At 35.9% G+C, this 13,370-nt stretch overlaps 1 protein-coding gene across 1 annotated transcript in view; it reads left to right on the top strand.

The window, feature by feature from the left end:
* PRLR (prolactin receptor) overlaps window positions 1–12,281 on the top strand; it is an 88,917-nt gene extending 76,636 nt beyond the window's left edge. Inside the window, exons 5-14 of the mRNA XM_066569147.1 lie at window positions 382–551; window positions 1,353–1,519; window positions 2,334–2,475; window positions 4,523–4,655; window positions 5,884–6,053; window positions 7,299–7,468; window positions 8,414–8,558; window positions 9,383–9,482; window positions 10,418–10,487; window positions 11,110–12,281. Of these exons, the coding sequence (XP_066425244.1) occupies window positions 382–551; window positions 1,353–1,519; window positions 2,334–2,475; window positions 4,523–4,655; window positions 5,884–6,053; window positions 7,299–7,468; window positions 8,414–8,558; window positions 9,383–9,482; window positions 10,418–10,487; window positions 11,110–12,120 (2,278 nt within the window). The 3' untranslated portion in view covers window positions 12,121–12,281. The remainder of the gene's footprint in view (window positions 1–381; window positions 552–1,352; window positions 1,520–2,333; window positions 2,476–4,522; window positions 4,656–5,883; window positions 6,054–7,298; window positions 7,469–8,413; window positions 8,559–9,382; window positions 9,483–10,417; window positions 10,488–11,109) is intronic.
* The last annotated feature ends 1,089 nt before the right edge of the window (window positions 12,282–13,370 follow it).

Raw genomic sequence — 13,370 nt, 5'->3', positions numbered from 1 at the left:
TTCTGTTCTTTTGTTGATTTATTCCTATGTATAAACAAAGGGGAGAAAGCATTCATCAAAACAACTGCAGTAAAAATGTAAATGAAGCATTTATGGTAATGTCATTTCACATGTACCAAATGTTTCCCAGAGATGGGATTATATATATATATATATATATATATATATAATATTAAATTATAATAAATATATATATATATATATAATTATTTAAATTTCTGGTTATTCTATATCTATATAAATTATATCTGTGAATATATATATATATATATATACACACACACACACAAACATTTCAGATTTTTCTGCTGAATCTAGTCCATTGCTAGAATGTTATCTGCTTTGCTTCATTTCCTAAATTTTTCAATCATTTTGTTTCAGTGAAGAAAAAATCTATGAATGTCCAGACTACCTAACATCAGGTCCAAATTCCTGTTACTTTGATAAAAACCACACTAATCCCTGGACAACATATATTATCACCGTAATGGCAACAAATGAGATTGGAAGTAACAGCTCAGATCCTCAGCATGTGGATGTAACTTCCATAGGTAAAATCAAAGAATGAAATGGAAAACAAACTAGTTGGAGATGTGTTCAGTTTTTAATCCCAGAACAGGTAGTGGTGAAAGATTTTTTTCCTCATGATGTGCAATTTGCTATTGAGAAGTGTTTATTTACAGATAACCTAAAATATGCATGTTAAATGTATGTGAAAACTGCATTTTAATTCTAAGTTAAGTAACTACATACTTGATTGTAGGAATTTCATGTATGAATATGTAAAAATTTTAACTTTAGGTGAAAAATTTGCTTCACTTTCTAGTTGTCTGCAGTATTTTAATTAGACTCAATGTAGATTATAAAATTTTTCAAATTAGGTTAACCTACCAAGTACTTCAAATGTAAAAATCATTTTAACTGCTGGCATTGCAGTCTTGGAAGGGTAAAAATAACTGCCTGAGCATTATGCAGGCTTTTTGTAGAACTTTATATTCCTGACTCCAATCTAGTTTCTGCACACATATTATATACCATTTTAATTATAATATGCTTAGTTTTTCTAGCTATGAAATAGATGACATTCTAGTTTTCCAGGAGCGGCCTTATAAAATTATGATTTGTATTTCCTTAGCCTGACAAATTCAGAATAAAGTTTAAGATTTGCTGATACTGTTGGAAATCAGGAGCTAGTTAAACTTATTGAGGAAAAAGGAAAAATAAAAGTCTTCTTTATTATTCTTTTACATTGCTGAAATATCTGAAAATAATATGATGACATACAAAACATAAAGGAGGTGGTTTTTTTCTGAGAGAAAATTAAATAGCACACTTTTCATTCATTTATACAGTTCAGCCAGATGCTCCTGTGAACCTCTCTCTAGAAACAAACACATCTGCTAACCTGTCATACCTTTGTGCAAAATGGTCTCCACCCCCATTAGCTGAGGCCAGCTCTAATTCACATGTGTATCACTATGAGCTACGACTAAAGCCTGAGGAAAAGGAAGAGTGGGAGGTAAGGAAAAAATACATTTATTTTATAAGTGCTCTATTCATTATTATAAGTGCTCTATTCAAATGAATTCTCTTGTCTCAGTTTAATTGGTCCTATAAAAATGTAAGAATAGAAAAATTATTGTAACTAGATCTGATTAAATAAAGAAAATTACTGGAGTGTTCTGTGAAATTCAATATATTTACATAATCATCCTAATGTTATGTATGACAAAAACCAGTTATCATCATCCTCTTCAACATGATCACTTGGAAGCAACCTGCCCCTCAGAAATTCTATTGTGGCCCACTCACATTTAACCGCTCCATTGACATTCTCGACCTGTTGCCAAATTTCTAGGAATCAGCTTCAGTACTGCTACAGCTGAGTTTTCAGGATAAAATGTCATTCTTAAACTTATAGTCATGTGTCCTAAATGCTGCTTAGCTTGTTGCTGCTTAATGATGGAGAATGCTATGCATTTTGAAATAGTTCTGAGGAGAAATTAGAAGAGTCTGAGAAAGTAACTTAAAGCCACTGAGAAGTATTTCAGTGGGGGTTTATATGTGGGCTGGACTACTTGTAATGTTCTTTGCATTATGGATCTGATGGCATATTTGGAAGTCTACGGTTTAATATTTTCTTGAATATCAGAATCAGCAGTGATTTTTTTCTGCTAAATCACTACTTTTGCTTCTTGGTAATTGATATCTTATAAATAGCCGACTTAAATCCCTGACTTTCAGAAGTCAGAACCTCATGCCTGTTCCTTTATGGTTTATTTGTTGAAGTGGTCCAATTCTTGATTATTTTCCCAGTCCATTTTCTTTTACAGACAGTGTCTGTAGGAATGCAGACACACTATGAGGTGAGCAGCCTGAAAGCTGGGGTGAAGTACATTGTTCAGGTGCGTTGCATGCTAGACCTTGGAGAATGGAGCGAGTGGAGCTCAGAAAGAAGCATTCAGATCCCCAAAGGTGAGTGGATGATTGCTGCTCTGTAAATTGCTTTTAAAGTGTGGCAGGTTCGATGCTGTGAAGGTGCCTAAATGCCAAATCCTGAAAACCTGGCCTCTCACATGGGTACTTAGTAGCGCTCAGTGCATTTTACCATACTTCCTTTGTAATTGCTTTGTTAATCTTGTTGATCTGGTCAGGATCCTCTGCTGAAACTAGCTATGATGAACAAGGTGGGATTTACTTGGAAGTCATTTCTGATACAGACATGCCTAAATAATTTATTGTTCCTATCCCTTTATTTAAAAACCATGTTGATTTTATCTGTAGCTATAAATATCAGGTAATATTTTTTGTATAAGAGCCCAGACAGAAAGCCCTGATGGCTCTTACAGATACTATCACATGGAAGTCACTATCTGCATTTTACTGGATTTAAGTAGACACATTAAATATGTATGACATCATATCTTGTTGCAAGACACTTTAACCTAGCTGTCTCAAAACTTCTTCAGTTAGTAGTTTTATTATTCATTATTTGACATGGATATTGTTGAAGTACTGTGAATAGAAAAATACTTTTTAAATATCCCGTTTTCAGATCTGCCTTAGGCAATTATAAATTTGGAAAATCAATCTCTCTGCTGTACATAGTAGAAAATATATATTATTGATGTAATAGGAATACTTTTGCCACAAATACACAACTGCAAAAGTTTCAATCACTTCAGGGTTTTGATGAGCATCATCCTATTCAAAATTCAAGCATTTTTCTCCGCCCAGTTCTTAAGTGCTGTTCTTGAAACTATAAAAACTTGCTCTGGAGCAATCATGCAAGTAGCCTGAGTACTGAACATAAAAACATTACAGTGAAATATGAGACCTGCTTCTTTGTATATTTTGAGTACTTCAGAAGAAAATTACTGGCAAGAATGCCAACAAATAGACATACATTTACATTCTTCCTTTTTTTACCTAAAATCAAAAGAAAATGACAGCATACCTTTCAAACAAACAGAATAATCTTTAAACACATCTTTTGGAAAAAAAGATTTGTTTTGTATGTAGTGGTTTAAGCCCAGCTGGCAACAAACCATCACACAGCTGCCCACTCATAAATCACCATGGTGGAATGAAGGGAAGAATTAAAGGTAAAATCTGTGGGTTGGGATAAGAACAGTTCAATCACTAAAACAAAGTAAAATGTAATAATAATAATAATAATAATTGTAGATGATGATGATGATGATGATGATGATGATGATGATGATGATGATGATGATGATGATGATGATAAAAAAGGGGAAAAAATTCTGGACAATATATTTTCTCACCCACTGCTGATAAATGCCAGACTCCATTTCTGAATCCTGATGGGCACTGGTTCTGGGTAATTCCCAAATTTGTATGCTGGAGATGATGTTCTGTGGAACAGGTGACCTTTGGTCAGGTCACCTGTCTATCTATAGTCACTCCCAACCTTTTTTTTCTGTTTTGTAGCTCTTTACTGATGGTGCAGGAGACACAAAAAGGCGCCCTTGGTTTAGGATAAACATGACTTAGTGACAAAATATCCCTATAATGAATGATAATATCCCTATAATGAATAATGAAAATTATTCTCATACTGTATCCAAACCACAGCACTATACCAGTTACTGAGAAGAAATTATGCTAGCTGAAACCAGAACACCATAGAAAATAGACTGGATAGTAGAGTGTATTTTAAATAACTCTGTAGAGCCTGCTATGACTGTATTTCAACATTCCTTATTAGATTTTGGGGCGGAAGAAAGCCACAGGCAGAAAACTAAAACTGTTCTTCAGTGCAGCTGCAGTGAGAGAGAATTCTGAATCCAGATGAAAGTAGCAAGTTGTTGCCCTAAGCAGCAAATGGTCCCTCCTTTCCTGTGCCACTACAAAGCAAGTTTCTCTTTTTTCCTGTTCCTGTTTTTCTGTTTTCCAGTTTTTTCTATTTTCCTGTTCTCTGTTTGACTTTATTTTGCAAATTCAAGGTGGACCTAATGGATTAAACTTACTAATTAGTTCATTTCTTTATCTCTTACAGAAAGGTTACCTCCTGAAAAGCCTATAATAATAAAGTGCCGTTCTCCTGAAAAAGAAACATTTACTTGTTGGTGGAAACCTGCTTCAGCTGGAGGACTCTTGACCAAACACAGTTTGCTTTACAGCAAAGAGGGGTAATAAGTGCTGTGTAGTTATTCTGTGTTTTGTTGGAAGGACCTGGAAAATCAATCCTCATTGGTTTCTTATTTTGGGAGATCACATTTTCTGTAGTCCATGGTTTTGTCCAGTGGCATGTTATGGCATCACAGCAAAGCAGCAACATGTCTAAGATTGAAATATTAAATCTTGGTCTCTTTATAATGACAGGTATATAATTACTGTGAATTCTGTCTTTTAATTGCTCATCAACAGCTTGTTAGTAAACAGTGCAACTGCACAGTCCTAAAACTCTTCAACCACGCAGTCTTAGAAATAAAACTTTCCAAAATTAGCAGATACTAAATTTTTTATCTTCTGATAAGGCTTGTTTTGCACTAGTATTCATAAGGCATGAATGTTTTCTGGTTTCTGTAGTAACCTTTCCTTGGAACTCAGATAAAGTGCTAAACATTCATTTTAAAGAAAGAGTCAATAAGTCTTATGAACCTTTTTTGGTCCTTTTTAGTTCACCTAGTACTGCTGTACTTTGCAATTACCTAAATAGATGCTAAACTCTGTAACTATCAGCTGAGAGCCCACTGTTAATGTAAAAAGACAGATACTGGTCCAGCCAGGTATGGCAAAGTAAGAGGTCCACATCCACAACTTTTTCTTTTGTTACTGTGCATCTAGGAAGAGCATGAAAACAATGACTACATACTCAAATTTCTCTCCTACCCCTCCTCTGACTTTGGGAAGCTTGGGTATGGATGTTAAGGACAGTACAAAGTAGATTTATTTTTTTAATGATCAAGAGATGAAAGACCAAATAAATTCTGAAGGCATATTAGTGTAATATGCAGAATTCCTGTAAGTGTGAGATGATCATTGGAAATACATAGTATTTAATAGATAGAAGACTCAGCAATCACTTCTACTCAGTCTCTGTAACGTTTAAGGGCTCTGGGCTGTGCAGTGAACAGTGGCTTTCAGAGAAGGAAGAGCTGTGCTGTACTAGCCCACAGCTGCATCTGCAATAGCCTAAATCCTCCAGGCTTTGTGGTGTTTGCTTTGTGGGGAAAATGCTTAGTACAGTCTCTGTGATTGTCCAATGACTCTTTAGTCTGGAAGCAGTTTTCTGATTTTCTTCACATTGCCAGGTGTGAAAAATCAGATCCAGCCCTAAATAATGCTGAAGTACTAGTAACCAAAATCAGGTGTTGCAGTCTGTGTAACCTAATCACTGGGATTCTTTCATTTCAGAGAAGAAAAAGTTTATGAATGTCCAGATTACAAAACTGCAGGCCCCAATTCGTGCTACTTCGATAAAAAGCACACCTCTTTCTGGACCATATACAATATTACTGTGAGGGCAACTAATGAAATGGGAAGTAATGTCTCTGATCCCCATTATGTGGATGTGACTTACATAGGTAAGAGTTAAAAAGTAGTTTCTGTGGAACCAAATTATTCAGAATCATGGGTTTTGACACAAGAATTTTAATTCCAGCTCTCCTTGTATATAGGATTACATTCAAGTTTAAAACTTATACAAATAAGATATTCCTTAGTGTAATAACAAATCAATATTCATCCCTTTACCATCTTATTTTCCAAAGAAGCCAAAAATGCTAAAAGCTTTAAAATTATGTTCAGATAAATATTTATTGGTTTTCCATATTTCTTGTAGTCAAACCCTAAGAAACATCATCCAGCTAAAATCTTTTTTCCACTGTATAAGCAACAGAAATCAATTTAATCTTTTAACTAATAATACTTAAATCTGATTACCCAAAAGTAGTTTCCAGACCCAAGAGAAGGTGCATTAGTGCTTTTTATAGCAGTATACTGATAATCTTTTTATAAGACTTTTTCTACAGAGTGACTGTGGACAAGTAATTAGGGTCTTATCTAAGGGAACGGAACATTATCCTTGATAACCATTTTGTTGCCAAGGATCTGGCTGCCAGGAGTCTGGCAACTGGAAAAAGGCTGTTGGAGAAATGGCTTTATACTTTACCTCAGTGCAATGACCCAATGAATCTTTGATCAGACAGTGGTAAAAATATACACAATATGCAGAAGCTCTACCTCTGAACTGAGGGAGATGCAAGTCTGAATCCTGTGTTCCATTTTGATTTATTTTTGAAATATAGACAGAGCTTTAATATGGTGTTTTGGTTTACTTTTAAGTATCCTTACTTAGAAGTGTAGGGATCATGTGGTTGTGTTTTCTGAATGTAAAAGATGGAGGAGACAAGTTTCACTAGCTGCATCCATGTTTTCAGTGTTCCTAAATATTTATGCCAAGCTTTGATAAGATTATAGTAGAACACAACTTTCAGAACATAACATCAAAGATGTTAACTTTGAAATACAGTTGTGGGGAAAAGTAACAATAAATAGAAATGTAAGAAAAAATATTTTTGATGATAAATGGTTAAGGCAAATCTCAACATGAGTTTAATACACTTACTACCATTCGGGGGGGGTTTAAAATTCCTAAATCCATACTTAATTTATCTGAAAACTCTTGATTTCTATATTCCAGTAGCAGTTCTAAATTACCAGACCCAATGGAGATGGCAACTATTCACTCACATCATTTTATATTTCTTCCTAAGCTGCAAGGAAAAAAGTCACTTAGATTCTTATTGACAGTTCTTTTGTTTCAACAGTACAGCCAGATCCTCCTGTGAATATAACCCTGGAATTAAAAAAGTCAATAAAGAGAAAACCGTATCTGGTCCTGACGTGGTCTCCACCCCCACAGGCTGATGTCAGATCTGGATGGCTTACCCTTGAATATGAATTGCGACTAAAGCCTGAAGAAGGAGAGGAATGGGAGGTAAGGATGTCACAAGTTTTTGCTAGATAATATTTTCTGACCAGCTAGATTTTGTCGGCCAGGTCCCATGCCTGAATGTAATGAAGCAGACATTCTAAATAGTTCATAATTTTTCAAAAATGCTTGTGTGACCTGTGATTTCCTGCTGGTATCTCAGATGCTGCTGTACAATAGCAAGTGATTAAGTATTTGTTTTTAATTTTGGTCATTATTTATTAATCCTATTGGCATTGTAGTTTAAATTGTTCCTTCTCATTTAGTCATGTTTCTTTCATGATAATTTGTTCTTAATCACAGGTACTTCTTCGATAACAGAAAGCTTCAGTGACATTACGTAAAATAATTTAAATTTATATAAATAACCATTAGGTAGTAACTGTAGTGGCCACCCAACAATAATAAATTTTTATGGCTAGGATCTACAACTTAAACAGCTGAGTGGTAAATTAAAGACTCCAGCTATTGGTATTTGACTCCATGCCCTTCTTGTCTGCAGAACTTCCAAACCACCTCTGCATCTCCTCCTGCCATCCCCCTCCCACTGCACTTCCCTCTGACCATTGCAAGACCTACTTTTTATTCCCCTGTGCATTTCCACAACTCCACATTGCCTCTTCCTCTCTGCATTTTCTTTCTCCATCTCTGTTTTCTTCCTCCCTCATTAATCTCTGCCTCCTCCTCTTCCTGTCACCATTGCAGTTCCTACCATTACCACAGCTTCTCACCTATTTGCCATAAATTCATGATGTGTTTTTATACAGCAGTTTAATTTACACCAGAGCCAGATCTCATTCCCACCTCCTAGAAAGCTAAACTATAGAAATAAAATAGATGTACCATTATTCCATGCCTGCTCAACAATTATTAGGAAAAGATATCCAGAATCATTCTATATTACCACCTTGACTACCAAAACCTTAGCTGTGACATTTATTTTATTTCCAGACTATTTTTGTTGGACAGCAAACACAATACAAAATGTTTAGTTTACATCCTGGAAAGAGGTACATTGTACAGATTCACTGCAAACCAGACCACCATGGACTGTGGAGTGAGTGGAGCCCAGAAATGTATATTGAGATCCCTACTGGTGAGTGGCCAGGCATCCCTTCTGTAATTGTTATTACATGCAAGTTAATGTTATATTTTTTGATAGCTGTTTGTGGCATCCATGCAGATCCCTTAGTTTCCCTAGGACAGACAAGAACATCATTGCTAAGGTAACCAAATATTTATCATCTCTGCACCATACCCAGATACCTTTCCCCTTCATTACTTTATGATAGAGTTGAATAATTTCTTTGCTTGTTTAAACCATGTTCTTTCTGTCTGTTGCCTCATTTGTTCTCTTTATGGTAGTTTTTAATTAAAAGAACACTGGCAACTGCATTAAAATGGTGACAGAGACAACAAAGAGCGATTGCCTTCAGACAGTAACAGCTCTTCATTACTTCATTACTCTTTATCTGGAATTCATATGAAATAACCACTTCAGTATGAAAAGTGTTACATTACAACAAAAGTCCTTCAAAATATGTAATCCTAGGTCACTTTACCCAGCATTTAATTAATTGTATGATATGTATTTAATAATGAAATGACTACAGATTTAGTACAACTGGATTTGAACCCAATCTGTATAATTGGCTGTGACAAAATTTTCCTCTCCATGCATTTTTGTATGATTTTTCCAAGACAGTTTATTTCCTGTGCAGTACCATTAGTAAAAATTATATTCATTATTTGATATTACAGGGATTGTTGAGATCTGTCTGTGCTGCTGAAGGCCTCTGTTCGATAATAAATTTGGCAGTTCAGGCCAATTTTTAAAATAAAAGTAATTTGTGAGGGGTTTTTGGCATGCTGACTGCATATGCTAGATGTCTGTCCTTGAATAATTTTGCTTTTTCTTAGACTTTAGAGTAAAAGATATGGTTGTGTGGATCATCGTTGGCGTCCTGTCATCTCTTATATGTTTAATCATGAGCTGGATAATGATTATGAAAGGGTACAGGTAAGCCACCAATTTCACAATTGCATCAAGTCCAAGATCAGAGAAAACTTTCCAAAAATAGAATTCTAATATTTGATTCAATATCCTCTACCATTTACTTTAGCTTTTAAACTATTAGTTATAGGTATTTGACTTAATTCGCAACTGATAAAGCAGTGTTTCTGCTTCTTATGGAAACCAGGCTAAATTCTCAGTTAGAGACAGCTCTGTTAGGTCTGACTAATCTTGGTTAGTCATGTAATATTCATCAAAGATTACTTGGAGTATCCCTGTTCTGTAGGAGACATGTTTTTGGGTTTTGTCATAATTTCCTAAAGTAAACAAGGTTATATTATGAGATTGTCTTTCTGCCAGCCTCTCCATCAATTTCCCAAATGATTTCTTAGAATCCTGGCTAATTTCAATCAAATTTGAAAGAGAAAGGTGTTGCAAAGATTATTGTTTTTGTACAAGTCCAACAAAAAATACTGGCTGAGTAGAAGAAAGGGAAAGAAACTGTGGTTGGAAAAGCCATCCTGTTTAGCAGTAATCAGGTGACAGGCAAACATGCACAGACAGCCCCACTAGCCCTCCTGAGCTGTGCCTCACTTCACTCTTTCTTGGGCAGTGGTGAATTTACAATGGTATTAGAGAACTGGAGGTTAAGGGACAGATGACAATTAAAAGGACATTACTAATTTTACTTTTCCAGTTAAATAACTTTTGTATTGCTAGTATGTTTTTTATAAGTCATCTAAGGGTACTGTATGAGCTGTAACTGGATTTGTCAATTACACAGCTTGAGAGGCAGACAGGAGACAGAGGTCCAACTGGGATATATAAGATATGGGAGAAGTGTTTAAAATCTCAGTCATATTCTGAGGAAGTGGGAGAACAAATAGTGAGCTAGTGTCTGTATTTACAGCTGGTATGTTTGCTCTGGGTTTTTTTTTTAGAATGATGGCCTTTATCCTGCCACCAGTTCCAGGACCAAAGATAAAAGGCATAGATACACATCTGCTGGAGGTGAGTACCACAGCCAACAACAAAAGAATTCACCATAACTTGCTTTTCCAACTTATGTACTAGCAAACACAGTTACCACAGTAATGTGTAAAACTGCTTCAATTACTCAATGTTGGAAATAAGCAACACTTTCCAGTTAAGTATGTGGGGGATATGTGTGAGTCAGAGTTTTGTCTTTCACTTGTAACAGGAATTTAAGAACAGGGTTTGTGACTGCCCTGTTCCTTGGGGCATAAGAAAATGCCTCTGTGAACTTCCTTGTAGTTCTTATGGAAGATGCTTTTCACGGTCTTTTGCTATGCTGCAGAGGCAGGACATGTCTACACTGTAGTTCTCCTCCATTTCCTTCTTGTTAATCTCAGGAGACCTATACCTGCCAAAAGCTCCCTGCTCCTCCCACATTACAACATGAATTTTAGGTTTGTCTCCCCAGTGAGGAAATTCAGGAATTATTCTTCCCTTCTTTCAATATTTTCTGCAACAGTAGAAATCAGGTTTAGGTCTAGCAATGTAACTGTCGAAGTGTTTGTGCATCAAATATGTAGACTGTTCACAATTGTTCTAGTCATATAATCCTTAAGGTTGACAATGAAAAATTATATCCTCTTCATTATACCTTCAGACAGGAAAATCTGAAGAATTACTGAGTGCTCTTGGTTGCCATGGTTTCCCTCCAACATCAGACTGCGAGGAACTACTGATAGAATATCTAGAGGTAGAGGACAGTGAGGATCAGCAGCTCATGCCAAGTCATGACACTCCAAGTAAAAATGCAAAAATTATTCTCAAGGAAACAGACAGTGACTCAGGCCGAGGGAGCTGTGATAGCCCTTCTCTCCTCCCTGTGAAGTGCAGGGAATCCCGCAGCCTTCCATCTACTCTTCAAACACAAGATGTAAGAGCTAAAGAAAAGAAAGGGGGGAAGGGGAGCTGGGACACTCGGTGTGTGGCCTCGACCTCAGAACAGAAAACACTCCCTTGTGAGAGTATAAAGTCGTGCACATGGCTGGCAGCTCAGTTACCCAGTAATCAGGCTGCTATGTTTGCCTACCACAGCACTATGGAGGCATTCAAGATAACACTGAACACCACAAATGTGAACACTTCACCAGTTTTGGTGGGAAATGAAGAAAGTCGTCAGTCGCTATATCCTATTGCTGAAACTGTGTATGATGACCTGGAAAAGATAAATGAGATGGAGTATACCAAAACTGACCAAACCACAGTGCAGGTCAGACAAAATGAACATGGTAACAAGTCACCTTTCCTGAATCCTAAACTAATGGACTATGTAGAAGTTCATAAAGTCAGACAAGATGAGGAACCAACACTGTTACTGAAACATAAAGAAAACAATGGAAAGACCAAAAAAGGCACTGTTCCAGGAACCAGCAAAGAATATACCAAGGTCTCAACAGTTGTGGACCATCACATTTTAGTACTATTGCCAGATCAGCGCAGCCAGAATACACCTGTATCTCAAGAACCTGTACCAGAAACATCTCAGAACCCTCAGGAAAGTCAAGCTGAGAAGAATACGAGCTACAGCACGACAACTCCAAGTGACTCCAGAAGAGACAACAGTGGATCAGACTACATGGATCCATCTTCCTTTATGCCCTCCTTTAAATAACCTCTTAGTACAGCACATACTTAGTAGTTACACACAGTAAAACAAAATCACATAGCAAACAGCTCTTCGGAAAAGCCTAGCCTCCAAAAGCCTATCCTCCTATGTGCATTGTACAGGTAATAAAATAATCTGTGAGTCGAGGTAATAGTCATGGATGTAAATCCTGTATTACTAGCACACATTTCTGACAAAGGGAAATGAGGAAATGGGTCTTGTGTATCATGAAAAATACTCTGTAAAATAATTATTCAGTTCTGCAAAACTTTTGTTGGTTGATGAAGCCTGAGGAAATACCACAGATTCAACAAAGATGGAAATTGTTATGGGTGAGTCAGCAAACCATAGCAATCTGAGCAGTTCCTCCATTAGATAAATCATTGCACAACTGTATTCTTACCTACAATGTGTTTTCTTCTGAATGCATTCTGACGCTGCATTGTTTTCTTTATCTTTCTTCTCAATCCTCGAGAAAAAGGAGCTCTTGTACATGACAAATCATATACAAAAGCAAATATATTCTACAAATGGCAGTAAAATAACAAATTATTCTAAATATATTTTGTTTAGTTTCAATGTGACAGAAAGCTGCATCCCATTCATATCCTAGTCCAGACAAACCAAAATGAAAAAGAAAGCAGGATAATATATGATATACTGCCTTACTGTATATAATACACAATTTTACTTTAATATAAGCCCATGTTAAACTATGTATTTTTAAAGGCTATTTTTCTATTACCAAAAAAGAGCAAAATGAAATATTTTTTAATTGCCCAATGCTATTTAGCTGCTGAGGAACTTTTCTCTTTCCTTCTGCTGAGGCAGTAACAAGTAAAGCTATAATTTCTATACAAAGCATAAAATTAAACTTTATACTAATTAAGAATATGGAGACATTTTTAAACTATATTTCTAATATATTAAAGATATATTACTATTTGAATTGTAAATTATTTGTTTCACAGGTTTTTTATTACCCGTAATTATATAATTAAAATAGAGTTTAGGTTTTGAGACCGAAGGTTCTTTCCCTTTGGATTTGTACTCTGATGCCATTTGTAAATGACATGGGGCTCTCCTGTATCCTGCACTTTTCTCTGAGCCTGGAAGTAAAATTTGAAGTCATATTTTTCATAATGAATTTATGAACATTAGTTTTGGAATCAGCCTCCAAGGTCTAATTCAGACCTCCACTGAAAAAGCAGTGGGAATGAGGAGTCCATGTACTTGGGCTGGTCATGTGTCCCCAG

Source organism: Molothrus aeneus, chromosome Z (assembly GCF_037042795.1).
Source record: "Molothrus aeneus isolate 106 chromosome Z, BPBGC_Maene_1.0, whole genome shotgun sequence".
NCBI lineage: Eukaryota > Metazoa > Chordata > Aves > Passeriformes > Icteridae > Molothrus > Molothrus aeneus.
The sequence above is the reverse complement of the archived record's forward strand: the minus strand, read 5'-3'. Positions and strand labels throughout refer to the sequence as shown.